Here is a 23,445-nt window from a genome sequence, read left to right on the forward strand (position 1 = left end):
TTTTTGCCAGATATACTATTCTAGGGTAAGAGTTTCTTTCCTTCAGCACTTTAAATATGCCACGCAACTCTCTCCTGGCCTGTAAAGTTTCTACTGAAAAGCCAGCTACCAGAGGTATTGGAGTTCCATTATATGTTATTTGTTTCTTGTCTCTTGCTGCTTTTAGAATGCCTTTATCCTTGATCTTTGGGAGTTTGATTATTAAATGCCTCGAACTAGTCTTCTTTGGTTTAAATCTACTTGGTACCCTATCATTTTCTAGTACTTGGATATTGATATCTTCCTCTAGGTTTGGGAAGTTCTCTGTTATGTTCCCTTTGAATAAACTTTCTACCCCTATCTCTTTCTCTACCTTCTTTTTAAGGCTAATAACTCTTAGCTTTGCTTTTGTGAGGCTATTTTCTAGATCCTTTAGGTGTGCTTCATTGTTTGTTTTTCTCTTCTGTGTATTTTCAAATAGCTTGTCTTCAAGCTTACTAATTCTTTGTTCTGCTTGATAAATTCTGGTGTTAAAAGACGCCGATCTATTCTTCAGTATGCCAATTGCATTATTCAACTCCAGAATTTCTGCTCAATTCATCTTAATTGTTTCAATATCTTTGTTAAGTTTACCCAATAAAATTCTGAATTCCTTCTCAGTGTTATCTTGAATTTCTTTGAGCTTCCTCAAAACAGCTATATTGAATTATCTGTCTGAAAGGTCACATATCTCTGTTTCTCCAGGATTGGTCTCTGGTGCCTTATTTAGTTCACTTGGTGAGGTAATGTTTTCCCTAATGATGTTGATGTTTGTAGATGTTCGTCAGTGTCTGTGCATTGGAAAGGTTTGGTATTTATTGTAGTTTTCATTGTCTGGGCTTGTTTGTACCTGTCCTTCTTGGTAAGGCTTTCCAACTATTTAAAAGGAGTTGGTGTTGTGATTTAAGCTGTATCTGCTTTAGGGGGCACCCCAAGCCCATTAATGCTATCGTTCTTGCAGATATGCAGAGGTACCACCCTGATGGTCTAGGACAGATTTTGGGAGAATTCTCTGAAATACCAGGCAGAGACTCTTATTTTCTTCCCTTACTTTCTCCCAAGCAAACGAAGTCTCTCTCTGTGTTCCGAGCCACCTAAAGCCGGTGGTAGACACAAGATGCCCTGTGGCCACCACCACTAGGACTGCACTGGGTCAGATCTGATGCCTGAACAACACTGAGTTTTGCCCAAGGCCTGATGTAACCACTCGCTGGCTACTGCCTATGTTCACTCAAAGCCCTGGGATTCCACAATCAGCAGGTGGCAAAGCCAGCCCGACTTCTGTCCTTTCCTTCAAGGCAGTGAGGTCCCCCAGGCTCCAAGTGGGTCCAGAGGTACCATCCAGGAATTAGGGATTAGAGTCAAAAACCTTAGAAGTCTACCTGGTGTTCTATTGTACTGTGGCTGAGCTGGCAATCGGACCACAAGATGCAGCCCTTCTCACTCTTTCCTCCTCTTTCCAAATGCAGAGGAGCCTCACCCTATAGCCAATACCACCACAGGCCACAGGGAGTGCTGCCAGACTATCACTGATGTTCCTGTAAGGCCCAGGGGCTCCTAAGTCAGCTTGTGGTGAATGCTGCCTGGCCTGGAACTCACCCTTCAGGGCAATGGGCTCCCATTTGCCCCAGGGTAGGTGCAGAAATGTCATCCAAGAGTCAAGTCCTAGAATCAGGAACCCCAAGAGCTTGCTTGGTCCTCAACTCCCCTGTAGCCAAGCTGGTACCTAAGGCAGAAGGAGTTTTGCTCTCTAGCCACCACAGCTAAGAATGTGCTGAGTCTCTCCTGAAGCCAGAAAGTCTCAGAGACTTTCCCAAGGCCCTCAACGTAGTACCTGGGTATCACTTCTGGTTTTTAAGGGCCCAAGCACACTTCAGTTAGCAGGTGATAAATGATGCCAGGACTGGATCCTTCCCTTTAAGACAGTGGGTTCCCTTCTGGCCCAGGGAGTGTCTAAACATGTTGTATGGGAGCTAGTGCCAGGAAGCCAGGAATGGGGGCCTTATGGCTCTGACTGGTACCCTATCCTGCTGTGGCTGAGCTGGTATCCAAGATGTAAGACAAGGTCCTCCCCAGTCTTCCCTCTCCTCTCCTCTCCTCTTTTGGAGCTGCAAGCTGTGCAGCCTGGAGTTCAGGGAGGGTGATGCCAACACTCCCTTAGCCATGCCAGCTAGTGTCTCAGTAGGTCACGTGCCCTCCCAGTTCACTGTCTCTGGGCCCAATTCAGCACTAGGCCTCGCCTTAAGAGTTGCAGTTCTAGTGGCCTAGACTGCCTTCCAAGTTTACTTCGAGACTCAGAACATGTTACTCCTCAGTGGCGAGGTTTGTGGGAACTTGAGTTCTGACTGCTAGGATTGGCAATTCCCCTCTGGCTAGGCTGGTTTAAATGCTCCCTTTGTAGGTAGGCATCAGCTGAGTTGATGGTCCTGTTTTCCTTTCTGCTCTAACAGGACAGCATTCAGTTCAATGCCTCACAATTGCTGTGCTCTCCCTCCACCAGGATGCAAAAGTGCTCTCCACACTATACCACTGCTGTTGGGAGGTGTGTGATGGGTTGTGTCAGCAATTCAAGACAGTCCCGTTTACATCTTAAGTGCATCTTTCAGTGATACAAAATGAAAACCAGGTACTGTGATTTTTGGTTCTCATGAACATATTTTTGTGTGTAGATAAATTGATGTCCTTGTGGAGTAGGGGTTGAGGGGTCGATCAGAGGAGCCTTCTATTCGGCCATCTTGTCCTACCTCCTCCACAGGAAGTCTTCCTTCTTCAAGTCTGAATAATATCCCATTGTGTGTATCACCACATTTTCTTGATCCATTCAGCTGTCAATTGACATTTGCGTTGTTTCCATCACTTGATTATTGTAAATAATGCTGTAGCAAACATAGAGTGCAGATATCCCTTTGAGATCCTGTATTCATTTTTTTTTATATATCTAGAACTGGGATTGCTGGATCATATGGCAATTTTTTGTGGAACCCCATAATGTTTTTGATAATGACTGCATCATGTTATATACCTACCATATTTTAAAAGGGTTTCAATTTATCTGCAATATTATCAATACATATTGCCCTTAGTGTTTTTTTGTTATTACAACTATTCTAACAGGCATGAGGTGATATCTCCTTCTGGTTTTGATTTGCATTTTCCTGATGCTTAGTGTTATTAAGCATATTTTCATATACCTGTTGGCCATTTGTTTGTATTCTTTGGAGAAATGTCCATTCAAGTCTTTGCCATTTTTAAATTTTTAATATATGTTTTGCTATTGACTTTTAGAAGTTTCTATAGATATTGGAAATGTATAGAGCACAAGATGTCTTTCCATTAATCTCTGTCTTCTTTAATTTATTTCATCAGTGTTCCGTAATTTTCAGTGTACAGGTCTTAAACTTCTTCAGTTGGCTTTATTCCTAAGTATTTTATTATTTAATTATTTTTGTTACTGTTGTGAATGGGTTGTTTTCTTAACTTCGTTTTTAGATAGTTCATTGTTTGCATGTGGAAATGTGACTAATTTTTATATATTGATTTTATATCCTGCAATTATACCGAATTGATTTATGAATTCTAATGTTACTTTTGGTTGAGTCTTTATGGTTTTCTTTGTTTATGATGATGTCAAAACATCATCGTTTTACAAACATTGTTTAAACAAAACATGTTTATGATGATGATGATGCTGAAAACAGAGATAATTTTACTTTTTCCTTTCCAATTTGGAAACATTTTATTTCTTTTTTGTATCTCGTTGTTCTGGCTAGAACTCTAAGACTTCCAGTACTCTGTTGAATAGAATTGGTGAGAGCGGGCATACTTGCCTAGTACCTGAACTTGGAGGGAAAGATTTTAGGTTTTCCCTATTGATTATAAAGTTTGCTGTGGGATTTTCATACATGGCCTTTATTGTGTTGAGGTAAGATCCTTCTACATCTATCTTGTTGAGAGTTTTAATCATGGATAGATTAATCAAATCAATGTTGAAATTTGCCAAATGCTTTTTGTACATCTATCAAGATAATCATATGGGGTATATTTATGTTCCTTTTGTTAATGTGATGTATCACACTGATTGACTTTAGCATGAAGAATCATTCTTGTATCCCAGAGATAAATCCTACTTGGTTGTGACGTATGTTGCTTTAGAATTCAATTTGTTAATATTTCATTGAGGATTTCTGCATCTATGTTTGTCAGGGGTATTGGTCGGCAGTCGTATTTTCTTTTGGTATCTTTGGTGATCAGGGAGATGCTAACTTTATAAGATGAGTTTGCCAGTATTCCATCTTCTATTTTTTGGAAGAGTTTGAGAAGGATTTTTAGAACTTTTTCTTTGAATGTTTGGTAGAGTTACCCACGAATCCATCTGCTTCTGGGGTTTTATTTGTTGGGCTATTTTTAATTAATAATGCAATACCCTTACATTTTTGGTCTGTTCAGGATTTCTACTTCATCTTTATTCAGTTTTGGAAGGTTTTATGTTTCTAAGAATGTATCCATTCTAGGTTATCTGATCTGTTGGTGTATATACATTGATAATCTTCCCTTATGATATTCTTTATTTCTGAGTCATCCATTGAAATGTCTTCTCTTTCATACCTGATTTTATTTATTAGTGGCTTCCAGCTATAGGCTTATCAATTTTGTTAATCTGTTCAAGAAGGAAACTCCTAATTTTGTTGATTTTCTTTACCATTTATCTATTTGACTTGTTATTTATTTGACGTATTTCTGCTCTAATTTTTATTATTTTTTATCATTTCCTTTTGTTAACTTTGGACTTAGTTTGTACTTTTTATTCCAGTTCCTTGAAGTGTAAAGTTAAGTTGTTTATTTGTTATTTTTCTACTTTTTAATGTAGGCATTTATTACTATAAACTTTCCTCTAAGGATTGCTATTGCATTTATTTGCTAAAGACCATGAAGAAAGGCATGTTTAAAGGTCTGAAGGGGATACAAGACATTGAAGGTGGAGATGAGGAAGTGGTGACAACCAGTTTAGACAAGATATCAGAAAAGTTTTGCTGTGAACGGCAGCAAATATATGGAACAGTAAGTGGTGGGGAAGCGTCAACAAGGGAAGGTATTTAGGATAGAGGATGGCGGAATATGCTGATGTTAAGTATCAGTGGAGCAGAAGAAATTGAAGATGCAGAGAAACAATGGTCATCTTCAGAAATAAAACTTTTAAAACAGTGAGAGGTAAAGACGAGATCAACCGGAGAGGCTAGCTTTGTTTAATTAAAAAAAAAAAAAAAAACTCACCCCACCAGCCCCACACTTCATGCTATTGGTTAAAGACATGCTGATAACCTGTATCCCCAGGGAGGGCCAAATTGAGAATGAGGGATTGGCAGGGCAGAGATGTCTAGAGAATGAGGAATTGAACTTTGAAGATTCTGAGACTCAGACTTAGTAATGGAGGTTAACCTATGCTGACAAATTCAGATTTTGCAAAGTGAATTAGGGATTATTGTGGTTAGGGATTATTATGTGACACTAACCCAAAGTGGTTAGGGATTATTGCGTGACACTCATTGTTTCTTAGCGTTTGTGTGAGTATCCCTGTGTGTACATATGTTCATAGGGAGGTAGAGATGTAGACAGATTCCATTGTTGAGACATAAAGAAATCTACAATGAAGCAGATTAATGAATGAGACTTTCTCCTTTACAGGGTGAGAAAAGGGCAGTGCTCAAAACAGGAAGAAAAGCCATGAACAGGGATTCACCCAAAATGAAGTGTCCCTAGAGAACCTTACCTTTTCTGTGAGATGGGTGGTTCTTTGTGGACTCCTGGGGCAATGATATTTAGCCATTGCTCACTAGTGGTTTGTCCCACTATCATTTCATATAGAAACTATTGACCCTTCACTGAAGTCTGTAACTGGCATAGAGTCTACAGTCTTGTAAACAAGTGGTGTTTTGGGGGGACTTAAGAGCAAAGCAGTCAAGTGAAGCATTACCTTCCTCACATAACCATTTCCCATTGGCCCTTCTCTAAGGGAGACTGGTCCTAGTCATCCAGACAGAGACCAACACAAAGTGGATCTGGGATTCCCTGAGAGGGGTGTGAAACACAGAGGAGTCACTGGTGGGTGGGTACCCAGGAGTGCATATGAGACAAAGCCCCTGATCAAAAGGAGACTGGACGTCACCTACTGTCCATGGAGGTCAGGAAGATGGGCAGACCTTCATGTGGTTCCTTCTGGTGGAGGGCACAGCTATGGGTGTGGGTTGCTCCATTGCAGTGAAGATGAGGGATATGGTTTGGACCTGTGTCTCTGCCAAAATCTCATGTCCAGTTGTAATCCCCAGTGTTGGAGGTTGGGCCTGATAGGAGGTGATTGGATGATGGGGGTGGTTTCTAATGATTTAGCATCATTTCCCTAGTGCTGTTATCATGATAGAATTCTCATGAGCGCTGGTTGTTTAATAGTGTGTAGCATCTCCGCCTGACTCTCTTCCTTCCGCCCCGCCCATGTGAAGTGCTCCCTCCCCCTATGAAGTGCTTCCTCTTCCTTTGCCTTCCACTAGGATTGCAAGTTTTCTGAGGCCTTGCCAGAAGCCGAGCGGATGCCAAAAATCAGGCTTCCTGTACAGCCTGCAGAACTGTGAGCCAATTAAACCTTTTTTCTTTATAAATTACCCAGTCTCAGGTATTTCTTTACAGCAATGCAAGAAAGGAATAGTACAATGAAGTTACTTGGATATTTCGGGCCGAGAGTTTCCAGGACATGGGAAATGGCAGCTGGGTCCCAGGAAAGGAGAGTGCAGGTGGACAAAGGGACTTCAGAGACTCGCTGGAATAAATGGAAGGAAGGGAGTGGAAGTTGTGGGCCTATGCCCAGCTTTTGCGTGGTTTTTCTTCACAAATTTATGGTGTGGAATGTGTCATGTCCTGCCTGGAACCCTGTTTGTCCAGCCTCTGATACAGGGAGCCAATACAAAGGAGATAGCTACTCAGGAAAAAGGGATGGGGAAGAGGCCCCTCATTAGTTTGGCTGCTTCCCAAAGCAAGAGACTGTCAGAAACTTCCCTCCTTTGGGTCTCCCCCCAGGCCCTGGTGGAATGGGAGTCTGGCAGGAAGGGGGAGCCCTAAGAACTGGTCCCATGATCTGGCTGAGGTCTCCCAGGCCACAGAGGAGAAAACGGAGGGAGTCTGTTCTGTTCTGTGTGATCTGGCAGGAAGGGTCAGGGAACCTTTCTGGGGCAGCATTTCTGAAATCGGGCTGGAACTATCTGACGTAAAATGGGGATGGCTGAAAACCTCCCATATTATGATAGAGGCTAGTGGGTGGGGAACCGGGCAAGTGGATTGGGATAGCAAGAATCCTAGATTCCACGGGCATGGTTTGGAGGTACAATACATTGTTGGTAAGATGGTGGCTAAGGGACAAGGAAGCCTGGATGTAAACCCTTAAGATTGGTATTGGATCCCTCTGCCTTTCCGTTCTCCTCCACCCAGCAGTGAGGGGAGGTCAGGGCAGAACTGAAGTGAATGTTCTTTTCATTTTCTGAATAGGGGCTTGTGTACCTCAGAGGAAGACAGAATGTGCACATTTCTCTGTGTTTCTCTTTGTCTCATTCTTAGTCCCGAGACCGTTAGTCCTAGTTACCATGGAAACTGAAGCTGAGTGTCTGACGCATTCATCGGACTCTGGGAGAAAATTCGAGTTGGTCCCTGATTTCAGTAATTATCCGTTTACTACCTTCACTCTTTTTGCCATATTTAATTGTGATAAAACTATTATAATACCAAATGCTTCCGATCTACATTAATACTTCACTTGCATTTCTTATAGTTTGCTTAGAATTTTAATTCATTAATATCACATGCTATCTTCATTGTCGTGTTTAGAAGGCATAGTGTTTTCCTTTGAACAAAATAGTTTTTCATCAGTAAGTATATTTTCAAAGGAAACCTAATATCACTACCATAAGTGGAAATCCAGCATCACTTGTCGTAAATAGAAAGTTACTGTAAAAAACAAACGCAAGTGAGGCAAAATGTATCATTTAGGAAAAATTATTTAACGTGTTTTAAAATTGTCAATGTTTCATTCAAATGATGCACCTGACCTCATTTTGTGTACCATATGGGTATAATTTTGGTAAATTTTATCAATGTGAGGCAGTCTTCTGTAGCCCAATTCCCTCTGGATGTGTGGACAATGTTTAATTGCTGGACCTACAAAACTGGGAATAATGGTGAAGGTAGCATGGTACTGACTTCCCCGGTGGGGGACCTGACTGAATGACGAGATGGCCTTCCCCAGGCATCCCTGGAGTCATTATACCTTTTAAAATGATGAGAACTGGTTTGTGAATGTTTCCCTTGCCAGCTCAGGGTACATGGATTCATTAGTGATCTGGACAGAGGCATTGTTGATTTCCTCTCTAGCTCTCAAACCTTGCACAGTATTTGGGGAAGACAGAGTTCTCAAAAAATGTGTGTCCAATAAGCTTCCTTCTTTGCAAATTCTGTTCCTTCTTCCCGGAATGTCATTCCCACAGCTTTGATGGTTGATAACCTGCAACTCATCCCTTAAACTTGGAGTAAGTGCTTCTGACTCCCTCAGGAAGTTGTTTCTTCCCTCCTCTTTGTTCCTGTAAGAAAGGTAATACTGACTATGATAAGTATCATTGTCTATGAGCCTTATCTCTCCCACCAGACTCTGAACTTCTCAATGGCAGTGACTAATTCTCATCCATCTTTTCGAAGGCTCTTCAACTTATGTAGCACCTTTCATTATATTGAATAATGTCATGTATGGGTCCCCTTTTTCAAACCAGATTGGGAGTTCCCATGGTAAGAGGAAGCCTGATCATCCATTCTGTATGGCGTGTGATTCTACAGTCATCAGTCCTGCTCCTAGTGCCCCAGCAAGCCCTTCCTTAGCCAAAATGCTGAAGCCTCAGTGAAGCCTCTTCGTTGCCCCAGGTTTCATTTTCTGGACTCAGGGATTTTATTACCCACTCTAAAGACTAAATAAGCTTTTCACTGTGTGGGAGCAAGAATAGAAGTTCAATGGCGGCACATTGTTTCTTCATCATCCTACGTTCTCTGAAAACTATTTGGGTTCAGAAATATTTTGTGCGCCTCTTATCCAATCCACTTTTGGAGAAAGAGAAAGTTCACCTAAAGTTCCGCAAACTCCTTCGAATTCCTTGTGGTAGATGTAAATGGGGAGGGAGACAGGATGGGCAAGAAGGTGAAGGGAGGACCTGGGAGATAAGGGGTGCACAAGATGATATCTGACCCCACTATCCATCCGCCCCGCATTCTACTCCTAGCAGGTGCCTCCGCCCCACCACCACCTGGAGAAGACCGCTTAGAGAAAAGAAAACCTTCCAGACTCAGCCCATTCACATCCCTCTTAGTCTTTGAGGTTCACGAAAGTTAAGTAACTTGCTCAAACTCACTTAAGTCAATCTATGAGACCAATATTACCCAGAAACCAAAGGCAGAAGAGGACATCACAAGGAGAGCATACCACAGAACAATATCTTTTATAAATGTAGGTGAAAATGCCCTCAACAAAACCAAAAGGAGAGATTGGCAGAACAGATTTTTTAAATGCTCCAATCACATGCTGTCTAGAAGAGGTGTGCTTTACTTTCAAAGACGTAAATTGCTTAAAATAAAAGCATGAAAAAAGTATAGTGTGGAAACAATCATGAAAAGAGAGTTGCAGTGGCTCTACTAATATTCTCTGAGACAAAAATATACTTCGAGACAACAATTCGATTTAGATACAGAGAAGGACGTTTTAACATGGTAGAGTGCTCAATCCATCAAGAAGATGTAAAGATTGTTATAAAAATATATAGACACATAGCAATAGTGCCCCCACAATACATGAAGCAAAAATGGACACAACTGAAGGGAAAAAGATGCACACAAGATCCCAGCCTTGTAGGATGTGGCTAAATTAGCTCTTAGATGCAAATGTATAGCTATAAACGCCTATATTAAAAAAAAAGAGTAGTGCTCTCAAACAATTCTCCTAAATTTTTATGTTAAGATACAGGAGCAAGAAAATTAAACTAACCCCAAACAAGCAGAAGGAAGGAAATAAGGACCGTTAGAGTGATAGAAATAAAAAGAATATAGGAAATAATAGAGAAAATTAAAAAAACCAGCAGTTGGTTCATTAACAAAGATCAATAAAATTGACATGCTTTTGCCAGACTACAAAAGAATAGAAAAGATGCATATTACAAAACTCAAAACTAGAATATAGAATATTAATACAATCTTACAGAAATAAAAAGGTTATGGGAAATACTGTGAACAACAGCATATCAACAAATCAGATAATCTTGTGAAAAGGACAAATGTCCAGAAACACACAAATTACTGAAACTGCCTAAAGGAGAAGTAGAAGATTTGAACTGATTTACAACAAGTAAAGGGATTGAATTACTAACAGATATATTTCCCCAAAGAAAAGTCCAGAGGTAACTGGTGGAATTCTACCAAATATTTAAAGAACGCTTAACACCAAGGCTTCACAAGATTGCTCAAGAACAGAAGGGTAACCTTCCCAGCTAGTTTTTTGAGCCCAGCTTTAACCAAACTCCAAAATTAGACAAGGCATCAGAAGGAGATCACCAACATAATTACAGATGAATATCTGTTATGTATACACAAATCTCCTCCACAAATTACACACATACCTAATTCAGCAACACACACACGTGTGCGTGCGAACACACACACACACACACAAAGATTTCACACAAAGACCAAGTGGAACTTGCTCCAGGAATGTAAAGTTGGTTCAACATACAAAAATCAATCAATATAATATACCACACTAACCAAATAAAAATCCCATATCATCATTTCCATAGACACAGAAAAACTTGTGACAGATCCAAAACCATTTCACAATTAAAAAAAATACGAAGAAACTGGAGAAAAAAGGCACTTCTGCAACTCAGTAGACTCTATGAAAAACCCGCAATCGCCATCATGATTAATGGTGAAAGGCTGAAAACTTTCACCCTCAACAAGCAACAATGTGTGCTCTCACCATTTCTATTTAACATTGTACAAGAGCTTCTAGCTAATGCATTTAGGCAAGAAAAAGAGATAGAAGACCTCCAGACTTGAAAGGAATAAGTAAAACTCTCTCTGCTCACAGATGACATTATCATGTATGTAGAAAACACTGAAGAAGCCAGAAAATAAAATACTATTAGGACGAGTCATTGAGTTTATTCTATATAATATCTATATCAATGTAAAACACACAATTTTATTTCTTTATACTACCAATGAATAATCCAATAAAGGACATTTTAAAAACAATTCCATTTATCATAGCATCCAAAGAAACACAATAGTTAGAAATAAATTTCACAAAAGAAGTGTAAGACTTGTACAGAGAACACTGCAAAACCTTATTGAAAGAAATTAAAGGAGACCTAAAGAAATGTGAAGGTGTCCCTTATGCATGGATGGGAAGACTGTGTATCATTAGAATAGCAGCAGTCCACAAGTGGATCTACAGATACAACGTACTCTCTGTTTAAAATCCCACCAGGATTTTCTTGCCATGATTGACAATCCGATTCTAGCATTCTCATGGCAATGCAAGGGACCCAGAAAAGCCAAAACAATCTTGAAAAAGAGCAACGACGGAGGACTCACACGTCTCTATTTCAAAACTTACTGCAAAGCTACAGTAATCAATGTGTTGTGGTACTGGCATAAATTTAGGCATATGTATCAGTGTCATAAAAATGCAAATTTTAGAAATAAACCTCTTCTTTTAAGTTCAATTGATTTTCGACAGGTGTCTCAAGGCAACTCAAAGTGAGAAAGAATAGCATTTTCCACAAAGGGTGCTGGGACAAATGGTTATGCCCGTGGGGAAGAATGAAGCGGACCCACCATCTCATGCCATGTCTGAAAATTAATTCAAAATGAATGACAGACATAAACCTAAGGGGAAAAAACTATGTAACTTTTGGAAAAAAACTTTGGGGGTAATCTTCATGACCTTGAAATTGGAATTGGCTTTGTAGATATGGTACCCATATCACGGGTGAAGAACGTGAAACACAGAGGAACTGTACTTCATTAAAATTAAATACTTTTGTGCTTCAAAGCCCACCATCAAGGACAAGGAAGACAACTTATGAGATGAGATGATTGAAAAGACTGGAAAATCATATATCTCATATTTGACTCTATTTGCAATATCTAATAAACACTTACGACTGCCTAATAAAAAAGACACAGCCCAAATAAAAGTGGGCAAAGGATTGTGATAGATGTTTCTCTAAAGAACATATACAAATGGCTAATAAGCTCAAGAAAAGATGCTCAGTGTCATTAGTCATTAGGGAAGTGCAAGTCAAATCCACGTTGTGATACCGCTTCCCACTCACTAAGATGGCTGAAATCAAACAGACAATGACAAATGTTGGCAAGGTTGTGGAGGAACTGGAATCTTAAGACATTTCTCATGGGATTGTAAGATGGTTCAATCACTTTGGGAGAGGGTGCAGCAGTTCCTCCAAAAGTTAGAGTTCCTTTAGGACCCAGCAAGTCCACTCTAGGTATTCACCCAGGAGATTTGAAAAAGTAACTCAGGTAAAATCCTGTACAAGAGTGTCCATACCAGCCTCATCCATAAAAGCCAAAAAGTGAAAGAATCTAAATGTCCATCAACAGTTGAATGAGTAACCATTATATGGTAGTTAATCAAATGTACGAGCCACAACATTGATTAATCTGGAAAACATAGTGCTTACTGAAAAAAGCCAGTCAAAAAGGTCATGTATTGTATGATCTGATTTATGAAAAACATTCACTACATGCAAAATCAGAGAGCCAGAAGATAGATCAGAGGGTACCAGTGGTTTGAAGAAGAGGGAAGATTAAGTCACTTAAATACATACAGTGTGTTTTTTAAAATAAAACAGTTTTTAAATTACATGGTTGTGATAGTTGCACAACTTTCTGTTTTCTAAATTTTATTTTATTGTACTAAGAACACGTAACATGAGATCCGCCCTCACTAAAATTTTAAGTGCAGAATGCCATATTGTTAACCATAGGCACAGGCTTGTACAGGAGATCTCAAGAATGTATTCCCCTTGCACAATGGAAACTTTATACCCATAGAACAGCAACTCCCTGTTTCCCCCTCCCTCAAGGTTCAAGCAGCCGACATTGCACTCTGGTTTTTAAGATTGACTATTTTAGACAGCTGAAATATTTAGAACCCACATTATTTGTGTGTGATGGCAGGAATTCCTTCTTCATGGAGGCTGAGTAATGTGCCATTTTATGTATATACCACATTTTTAATATGCATTCATCTGTCAATGAACATTTAGGTTGTTTCCATATTGTTTTAAAATTTTGACTGTTAGATGTAATGCTTCAATAAAGGTGGGAGTGCATATATTCCCTTCAAGGTCCTGATTTCAATTCTTTTGGTTATATACCCAAAAGTGGGATTGCCAGATCATATTGTCATGCTATTTTTAATTTTCTGAGGAACCACTATGGTGTATTCCATAGTGGCTGCACCATTTTACATGCCTACCCCAGTGTGCCCATGTTGGAATTTTTACACATCTTCTCCAAACAACACTTGTTGTTCTTTCTTTCTTTCTTTCTTTCTTTCTTTCTTTCTTTCTTTCTTTCTTTCTTTCTTTCTTTCTTTCTTTCTCTCTCTCTCTTTCTTTCTTTCTTTTTCTTTCTGTCTTTCATTCGTTCTTTCTTTCTTCCTCTTTCTTTCTTTCTTTCTTCCTTCCTTCCTTTCTTCTTTATTTCTTTTCTTTCTTTCTTTCTCTCTTTTTTTTCTTTTTCTTTCTTGTTTTGATAATAGCTATCTTTCAAAGTGTGAGGTGGTAGCTCATTGTGGTCTGTATTTGCATTTCTCTGATGAGTAGTGATGTTGAGCACTTTTTCATACACTGTTGGACATGTGCATGTCCTCTCTGGAGAAACGTCTATTCAAGTCTTTTGCCCATTCTTTAGTCAGTTTGTTGTCTTCTTTTTTGGTATTGAGTTGTAGGAGTTCCTTGTATAGCTTGGATATTAATCCTTTGTCATATATATCCTTTTCAAATATCTTTTCCAATAAATCTCCTAGAAGAGAACATAGGTGAAAAGTTCCATGGCATTTGACTTGGAAATGACTTCTCGAATATGACAAAAAGCACAAGCAGCAGAAAGCCACATTAGATAGGTGAGACTATGCCGAACCAAAAACCTATGGCGAACCAAATGAAACAATCAACATGGTGAAAAGGCCACCTACAGAATGGGAGTTGCTCAACTTTTTGAATATACTAACAAACACTGCACTGTACTCTTTTAAAGGGTGAGCTTTGTGGTATCTGAATTATATCTCAGTAAAGCTGTTTCTTTTAACGAAGGAGGAAAGAATCGCTGAAGGAATTCAAAATGTTCATAACTTATTCCTAAGTTAACATACGTGCTAATATATTAGGATACAAGTTGGAGGGATATTTTTGAATTATTACAAAATGAAACCTATACGAAGACTTCCAGAAGGCTGAAAAATTAAATGTGGTAGGAGGCTTCCAAAGCGGCCTCTCTGGCAGAGTAGCAAGGTTCCAAGAACCATGTCAAGACAAAGCTATTTCTCAGGCATGACCTTCGTGATTGTTTTTATGTCTCAGACTCCCATGAATCCTACCTGCTTTCCAATCCTGGTTATGCAGCCCTCTTACTGATTCCATGTGCAACCTGGTATTCTTGCAGCCGGTTTTTTCTTTTGGTTGAGCAATCGTGAGTGTTTTTCTGTTGTTTCTAACCAAACATACTGATGGATACAGGAGGTGGCAGATGTAGGTGCTATTTACGTCTATAAAGTGAAAGGAAATTTCTTAGAGAAAAAATGTAGAAAAGGAGGAAACAAGGCCACAATCTGGAGCATATCAACAAGTAGAGGAGTTTAGAAGAAGAGGAGACAGGAAATAACTCAAAGAATAGGATCTATCCTGGAAGGAAGATCACCAGAAGAGGATGGTTTCACGGAATCCACAAGATTTCAAGAGATCGATAGTGGCCAGCACGTTCAATGCTACTAAGAGGGCAAGCCAGGTCAGAGGGATGATCATTGGATTTGACATCGTGTAAGTTACTAAAGAGCATGAAAAACAAAAAAAGCATATTGGAGGACAGAAGGCCATGCAAGACATCGGAGGTGGAGATGAGGAAGTGGTGACAACCTGTTCAGACAACTTACCAGAAAAGTTTTGCTGTGAAAGGCAGCAGGTATGTAGGAGAACAGCTGGTAGGGAAGTGTTGCCAAGGGAAGGTATTTGTTTAAAATGGAGGACAGTGGAGCATAATTATATGCTGATGGGAATAACCGCTGGAGCAGGAGAATGTGAAGATGCAGAGAAACAGTGGACATCTGCAGGAATACAAACTGTGAAACAGTGAGGGGTAAAGATAGGATCAACCAGAGAGGCTGACTTTGTTGAAAATATGAGCCACCAGCCCCATGCGTCATGCTCTCAGTTAAAGCCATACTGATAACCTCCATCCCCGGGGATGGCCAAACTGAGAATGAGGGATTGGCAGGGCAGACATGTCCAGAGGATGAGAAAATGAAGTTTGAAGTCCACAGGATCCAGGCTGAGTAACGAAGGTTAATGTAAACTGACAAATTCAAACTTTGAGAAATGTATCGGTCAGAGATATTTTTAATTTTTTAAATTTAATTTTATTTTTTTCTGCAGATGGGGTCTCGCTGTGATGCCCAAGCTGGTCTTGAACTCATGGCTTCAAAGTGTAGCCTCCCAAAGCTCTATGCAGTGGTGCTGTCATAACTCACTGCAGCCTCAAACTCCTGGGCTCAAGTGATCCTCCCGCGTGAGTCTCCCGAGTAGCTGGGACCACAGATGCGTGCCACCATATAAGGCTAATTTTTTCGATTTTTATAATTTTAGAGATGAGGTCTCGCTACATAGACCAGGCTCGTGTCCAACTCCTGGCCTCAAACAATCCTCCTGCCTCAGTGTCTTGCATAGCTGGGGTTATAGGTGTGAGCCACTGCACAGAGCTAGGTGAGGGATTATGTGACACTCATAGCTCCTTAGTGTTTGGGGATTGTCTCTGGCTGTTCATGTGTTCACAGTGAGGTGGAGAGATAGACAGATCCCATTACTGAGAAATAAAGAAATCCCTACAATGAAGCAGATTAATGGAGGGGACTTCCTCCTTTCCAGGGAGAGAAAAGGGCAGTGCTCAAAACCGGAAGAAAAGCCATGAACAGGAATTCACCGGAAATGGAATGTCCTCAGAAGATCTTATCTTTTCCGTGGGAGGCAGGGGGTGGGTGATTCTTTTTGGATTCTAGCAGCATGGATACTTAGCCATCGCTCGCCAGTAGTTTGTTCCACTGTCATTTCATGTAGTCACTATTGATCCTTCACTGAAGTCTGTAACTGGCATAGCGTCTACAGTCCTGTGAGTGGTGTTTTTGGGGATTTAAGGAGCAGAGCAGACAAGCGAAGCGTTGCCTTCCTGGCATTGCCATTCCCCATTGGTCCTTCTCCAAGGGAAACTGGTCGTGGTCATCCAGACAGAGACCAGCAGCCGAGTGGATCTGAGATCCCCTGAGAGGGGTGTGAAACACAGGGGAGTCACTGGCAGGTGAGCACTCAGGAGTGCATATGAGACAAACCCCCTGACCCAGAGGAGACTGGATGTCGCGCAACATCCGTGGAGGTCGGGAAGATGGGCAGGACTTCATGTGGTTCCTTCTGGCGTAGGGCATGGCTATGGGTGTGGGTTGCACCATTGCAGTGAAGTGGAGTTTTTTTAGATATTTTGGACTGAGGGGTTCCAGGACATGGGAAATGGAGGGCGGCTGGGTCCCAGGAGAGGAGAGTACAGCTGGACAAAGGGACTTCTGAGACTTGCTGGAATAGACGGAAAGAAGAGAGGGGAAGTTGGGGGCATTTGCCCAGCTTGTGAGTTGTTGTTTATCACAAATTTATAGTGTGGGACGTCTCATGTCTTGCCTGGCACCCTGTTTGTCCAGCCTCTGGTAAGGGGAGCCAATACACAGGAGGTGGTGGGCTTCTCAGGAAGAGGGGCAGGGAAGAGGCCTCTCATTAGTTGGGCTGCTTCCAGAAGTGGGAGACTACCAGAAACCTCCCTCCTTGGAGTCTCCCCAAGGCTCGGCGGAACAGGAGTGTGGCAGGAAGGGGGAGTCCTAGGAACTGGTCCCATGGTATGGGCGGAGGTCTCCCAGGCCACAGAGGAGAAGAGGGAGGAGGTGTGTCCTATGTGACTCTGGCAGGAAGGATCAGGGAGCCCTTCTGAGACAGCGCTTCTGAAATCGGGCTGGCTGGAACTTTCTGTCAGAAAATCGGAATGACTGAAAAAACTCCGCTACTATGATAGAGGCCAGAGGGTGGGAAAGAGGAAAGTGAGTTGGGGTAGCGGGAATCCTAGGTTCCACAGGCATGGTTTACAGGTACAATACATTGTTGGTAACATGATGGCTCGGGGACAAACAAGCCTGTCTCCAAGCCGTGCAGGTGCATTGAGAGGATGTAGAAATTCTGGATTCATATCGGGCCCGTCTGCATTTCTGCCCTCCTCCCCCCAGCATTGAGGGGAGGGCAGGGTAGAACTAAAGCAAATGTTCTTTTCAATCCCTGAATAGGGGCTTGCGTACCTCAGAGGAAGACAGAACACGCACATTTCTCTGCGTTTGTCTTTGTCTCATCCTTAGTCTCTAGACCATTAGCCCCTGTTGCCATGGGAACTGAAGCTGAGTGTCTGATGCATTCATTGGGCTGTGGGAGAAAAGCAGAGTTGGTCCTTGAAATAAAGGCCCCTGGGAGAGGGGATTCTAGCAAGGCAGTCACATCGAAAGAATTCACAATTCCCACAGAGGTATTGATCCCTGCGATTATTAGTACACACACACACACCCCACACACACACACTCCCACCCCATACACACACACACAGGCTTCATCCCGAACAGAGATGATGTACGGTGCATCACACTGGCTGGCCCGTAGGGCTCTTGTGGGAGAGGCCAGGTCTCTGCCACCATGAAAGGGGTTGCAACTGATACAGTCAGGGAGGGATCCCAGGAAGGGGAGTGATTCCCTTAAATTTGCTTGTTGAAACAGGCAGGGTAAAGGAGGATCCGGTGCAGAGCTTGGATTCATCAGAGGTGGCGGCTGATGTGACCGGTCGCCCTGTTTGGGTGGGAAGGCCCCGAATGACACATACAGCCAGGCAAGAGCGGTCCCGTGCACCCTTTGCTCTTGGCTTATCCAGCTCCTCCCTCTGAGATAGTCCCACAGGGAGCCCCAGATTGACCTGGGATGGGGATCCCCTCTTTCCAGAGGCACAGTAGAGTTCTCAACGCTGGCAGTTTTCTCCTCCTTACCCTTTCTCCCTCACTGCCCCTTCATCTTGCCCCCCGCTCATCAATCACCCTTTGGTAAAGGACCTCTCCCCTTGTTCCTCTCTCTTTACTCCCTCATCCATTCCTCTACACTCCTTTCCTCTTTCCTCTCTCTTCCTACCTCACTTCAGCCTCCGTCATCACCCCTCATCTCCCCTCTCTGCTCTCTCGCCTCCATGCCTTGTCTTTCCCTTTGTCCTCCCTCCGAGTTCCCATATCCCTCACTGCCCTTTCTCTCCCTCTTTCCTTTCGCATGTTGTCCTCCCTGGTTTTCCCCTCCTTTTGCTTTTTCCTTCTCTCTACGCCGTTCCTTCCCCTCACCCTCCCCACCCTCCCTTCCCCTGATACTTACCCAGTGACTAATCCTTAGTTCCTTAAGTGGCACTGGGCGTAACGTGGGCCCTATGTGTTTAGCTTTCAGCCTCGGAGGGCAGTACATCCTAAAGTGAATCACCAACTTAATTATTCCTCTGCAAATTATCATCAGTGATATGAGATTCAACGACAAGGAGCTGTGAGAGTGCACAGGAAGGGAGCTCATTTCTGGGGTGGGCTCAGTGAAGAAAATGTCATTGATGATAGTCTCTGTTCTGCCATCCACCATCCTCTGCTTGCCTCTTTCTGTCACTGCCTTCCCTTTTATGTTGGGGACAACTCTCCTCTTCTATCTTTTGCAGCAGGGTGGGACTCCTCTCATGGTGTCCTGCCCTCCACACCCCAAAGTGTGAGTTCTCATGAAGTCCAACCGGATGCCCATTCCCTGCAACCGGAGCACCCAACAGACCAAAGAGCACGAGGGGTAGTTTCAACTCGCCCGGGGACCCTTGTTCTTGCTCCCAGGTTCCCCAGGGCACCTTTGGTCATGTACTTCACTCACCTCTTCTCTTTTTCACCTTCACTTCTCCCTTCTCTTCCCCCTCCCTCTTTCCTGGCTGCATCCTTCTTTCTTAAGGCTTTACCCCATAAAGACAAAGAAACTGGCTGAGGAGACAAAAGAAAGAAAGTAGCAGAAGCTGGTAAGGAAACAGGTGAGTGACATCTGACTTAGCTGATTAAGAGAGCTTGATCCTTTTGAAGGGCGTGGCGGGTGCTTGCTCTGTCGCCCAGGCTGGAGTGCAGTGGTACGATCATAGCTCCCTGTATCCTCGAGCTGCTGAGCTCAAGGGATCCTCCAGCCTCAGCCTCCAGAGTAGCTGGGACTACATGTTAATTTTTTTTTTTTTAATGTTTTGCTTTTTTAGAGACAGGGTCTCACTTGTGTTGCCAAGAGAGCTTGAGCATCAACTGGCAGTGAGGACAGCCGGAAAGCAACCGACTTACCCCTCTCACCAGACCTTCCAACTGTCTGCCACACTGGCATTGCCGTGTATCCCTGCATCTTGTTGGTAATGGTGGGGGCTGTAAATAGCATGATTGCTCTAGAAAGTGTAGTTAAAAATCACTTAGACACCCAGATCCCCTCTCAGCTCCTCGTAGCATGACAAATCACTCTCCCCCAACTCTGGGAGTTGGAGGACAAATGTACTGTCTGCACAGCATGAACCAGCAGATTTATGGGCTTTGGAACTTCAGACTCACTTGAAGGCATACATCCCAACCCAGCGTAGGGATTTCAGTTGCTGTCTACAGCAATCTGCAGTCCCTCACCTCCGCTGGAGTTTGGCGTCCAGATTGCTGGCATCTTGCCCCTTCTCAGAGACGCAGGAGAGTCTTCCTGTGTAATCTAAACTTCCCTAGAGAGGAGACTTAGTAATATTGGCAGGCAAAGACCTCTGGAGTTTGCTTCGTTAGTAAGCTCAAAACATTTTCTCATTTCAACGTTAGTTTTTCTTAGAGCCATGGGTTACTAAGGAGGATGTTTCTTAATTTACAAACACATATGGGGGTTTGTAATGATCTTTTGTTATTGATTTCTAGATCCCATTGTGGCATTGTGGTCAGAGAATATACAACTCGCTGAAGAATCCATTGTTTATGGACATTCCTGGGATTGTATTCATTTAAATATCTTTATGTACATTGTAGTGGAATATAATACAAAAATGGAGTTGCATGAAAAATGAAGGTACCGCTCAGTAAATGGTTCCACAGGGACATCTGATCCCCTACGATCTGGGTTAAGAAATGGTGTACTGTATTGCTGGCAGCTCAAAAGCACTCTCATGCCAGTCACTCTTGTCTTCCACCTCGGCCAATCTAACCACTCTTGTGACTTTTAACACTTGAAGATAATCCCGCCTGTTTGTGAACGCATTACACGTACGTAGAATCAGTACAGTACATATTTTACAGTACATATTTTATAATCTGGGTTTCTCTTGGTTTTTCAGTAAGGTTTTTCTCCTTACTATTGACTTCTGTCGTGCTGTGTAGCTGAATTTCGTTTCTTTGCCTTCCTGCGCAGTATTTTGAATTGTATGACAATGCCACAATTTATTCGTGCCTTTTATTTCTAATGGACTCTTCAGTAGTTTCCAGCGCTGGAGTGTTAGTGTTATTATTGTGGTGCACGTTCACAAGGATGTCCTTTGGTTGACATGCTTATGCATTTAAGGCTGTGCTTGCAGGACTGCTTTGATTACTTTTTCTTCCTTCATGGCACTGTAAGTGGTGACAGTGGATGTAGCGGTTTGTATTTATTTATTTATTTATTTATTTATTTATTTATTTATTTATTTATTATTTTTCCCTGATCTCAGAGGGAAAGCTGTCAACATGTCACCAGTAAGTATCGTTGTTTTCGGAGGCTTTTAAAAAATATTCCAACTGAATCAAGAGCGTTTCCTTTTATTTGCAGTTGGCTAAGAGGTTTTATCATAAGTGCGTGGTCATTTTAAAAAATCAAACCCATGAAATACCCTTCCTGCATCTGTAGGGAATATCCTATTTTTTCTCTTTCACACATTACTTCTGAGAGATAGATTTTTCAAGCGCTGAACCGCTTCATTTCTAGAATACTCGACTTGTTTGTGATACGTTTTCATTTTTGGAGATTTAACTGATTTGTTTTGCTAATGCTTTATCCAAGATTTCTTCTTCTGTGCTTATGTGAAAGATAGGCCTGTGCATTTCATTTCTTACCATGCCCTTTAAGGTTTTTGCCTCATAAAATGGGATGGGAAGCATTTCCCCTTTTTTATGTTGCCTGGCAAGAAGGTAAGATTGACATTCTTTCCTTCACAAATGTTTTGTAGAATTAATCGGTGGCGGCATCAGAGTCTGTAGGTTCTTGTGGCTGCTGCTGTTGTTTCCTTCAGATTCCGCCCGTTTAGAATTTGTAGGACAATTCAGATGTTTCGTCTGTTTTCTGTCATTTTGTTATCCAAAGTATCACATTTGTGGGCATAAAGCTGTTCATGATTTTGAATAATGATCTCTTTAATATCTTCGTTGCCCATAGTGATGTTTTCTTAGCCACTCCAGACACTGGTTGCTTCATTATTTCTCTCCTTTTTGTTCAGGCCCACACAAGGCATGTCTTAATCACATCATCTTTACAAAAAACCACCTCTGGCTGTGTTGTTTTATCTTTAACTGATTTGTACTTTTATTGTTATTTCATTTCTTCTGCTTTCTTCAGGTTTAATCTGTTGCTCAGCATGGTTGGGAAAGATGCAAATGTTGTGTCTTTCTTTTTCATGCAATCTAGACAATTAAAATATATCCCATAAGTTTTCATCAGGTTCAAAATACTTTGTGATTTCATTGGTGATGTTTTCCTTGAGCTACGGGTTATTTAGAAAACAGGAAATTAAAAGGATGCCTTTTCTAAAGATAAAATGAAGTGAAATAAAAAGGATGCCTTTTTTATTTCATTTTCTTGCCTAATTGCCCTCCGAACTTCCGGGACTATGTTGAGAAGAAGTAGCAAAAGCGGGCATCTCTGCCTTGCTCCTGATCTTGGAGGAAAAGCTTTCACTCTTTCGGCATCTAGTACAGTGTTCACAGTGAGTATTTTATATAGGACTTTTGTAACGCTGAGGTTGTTTCCTTCTGTTCCAAGGAGTTTGAGTGTTTTTGTCACGAAGGGAGCTGACTTTTGTCAGATGCTTTTAGTGCATCAATTGAGCCGATCATGTGGTTTTGTCCTTCATTTTGTTGATACCATACACTAAATTAGTTGATTTTCATTGATCGAAACTTCCTTGCATTCCACGAATAAATCCCACGTGGTCATGGGCCTTTCATGTGCTGTTGAACTCGGTGTGCTAGGCTTTTGTTGAATATGTATGCATAAACATTCTTTTGGGAAGTGTGTGTGGGTGTGTGTGTGTGTGTGTGTGTGTCCGTATGTTTCTGGTCCTAATTCTTCTTTAAATGTTTAGTAGAATTCTCCACTGAAGCCATCTAGTCCTGGGGTTTTCTATGTTGGGAGGTTGATGAATACTGGTTAAGTCTCCTTACGAGTTGTCGAGATCTGCTGAGATTTTTTACTTCTTCAGGAGTCAGTCTTGGCAGCGTGTATGTTTCTCAGAATTTATCTATTTCTTCTAGAGTATCAAATTTGTTGGGGTAGAGTTGTTCCTGGTCTTCTCTTTATAATCTTTTTTGTTTCTGTAGTATCAATTGTAATGCCCCTCCGTCGTTCTGAGTTTAGTTATTTGACCCTTCTGTTTTCCTCTTAATCTGCTTAACCTATGTTGACCTTTTCAGAGACACCAGCTCTTAGTTTCACTGTTTTTTTTTTCCCTATTATTTGTCTATTCTCCATTTCCTTTATTTGTGCTCTAATCTTTATTACTTCCTTCCTTCTGCTAACTTTGGGTTTACGTTGTTCTTCCTTTTCTAGTTCTCGAAACATAAAGACAGGCTGTTGATTTGAGGTCTGTCTTCTTTTTCACTGTAAGCATTTACCACAATAAACTTCCCTCTTAACACTATGCTTTCCCTGCATCTCCTTAGTTGTGGTATGTGGTGTTTTCATTTTCATGTGTCTCAAGATGCTTTCTAATTTCCTTGTGGTCTGTTCTTTGACCCATTGG

At 41.7% G+C, this 23,445-nt stretch overlaps 1 protein-coding gene and 1 long non-coding RNA gene across 3 annotated transcripts in view; one reads left to right on the forward strand and one right to left on the reverse strand.

Moving 5' to 3' along the window:
• LOC105466790 (uncharacterized) overlaps nt 1-23,365 on the forward strand; it is an 83,338-nt gene extending 59,973 nt beyond the window's left edge. Inside the window, exons 2-5 of one of the 2 annotated variants that reach the window (XR_011618257.1) lie at nt 15,768-15,900; nt 19,416-19,491; nt 19,705-19,848; nt 20,381-23,365. This is a non-coding gene — a long non-coding RNA (uncharacterized lncRNA). The remainder of the gene's footprint in view (nt 1-15,767; nt 15,901-19,415; nt 19,492-19,704; nt 19,849-20,380) is intronic. The other variant, XR_011618258.1, reaches the window with a different exon arrangement.
• Nucleotides 17,657-19,076, reverse strand: LOC105468590 (putative uncharacterized protein FLJ39060). The gene is made up of 2 exons (XM_071088718.1): nt 18,816-19,076; nt 17,657-17,837 (listed from the first exon to the last, which is right to left on the reverse strand). Exons 1-2 carry the CDS (start codon nt 19,065-19,067, stop codon nt 17,718-17,720), a joined length of 372 nt encoding a protein of 123 aa, XP_070944819.1. The 5' UTR covers nt 19,068-19,076; the 3' UTR covers nt 17,657-17,717.
• Nucleotides 23,366-23,445: the final 80 nt, after the last annotated feature.

This window comes from Macaca nemestrina, chromosome X, assembly GCF_043159975.1.
Source record: "Macaca nemestrina isolate mMacNem1 chromosome X, mMacNem.hap1, whole genome shotgun sequence".
NCBI classification, from domain to species: domain Eukaryota; kingdom Metazoa; phylum Chordata; class Mammalia; order Primates; family Cercopithecidae; genus Macaca; species Macaca nemestrina.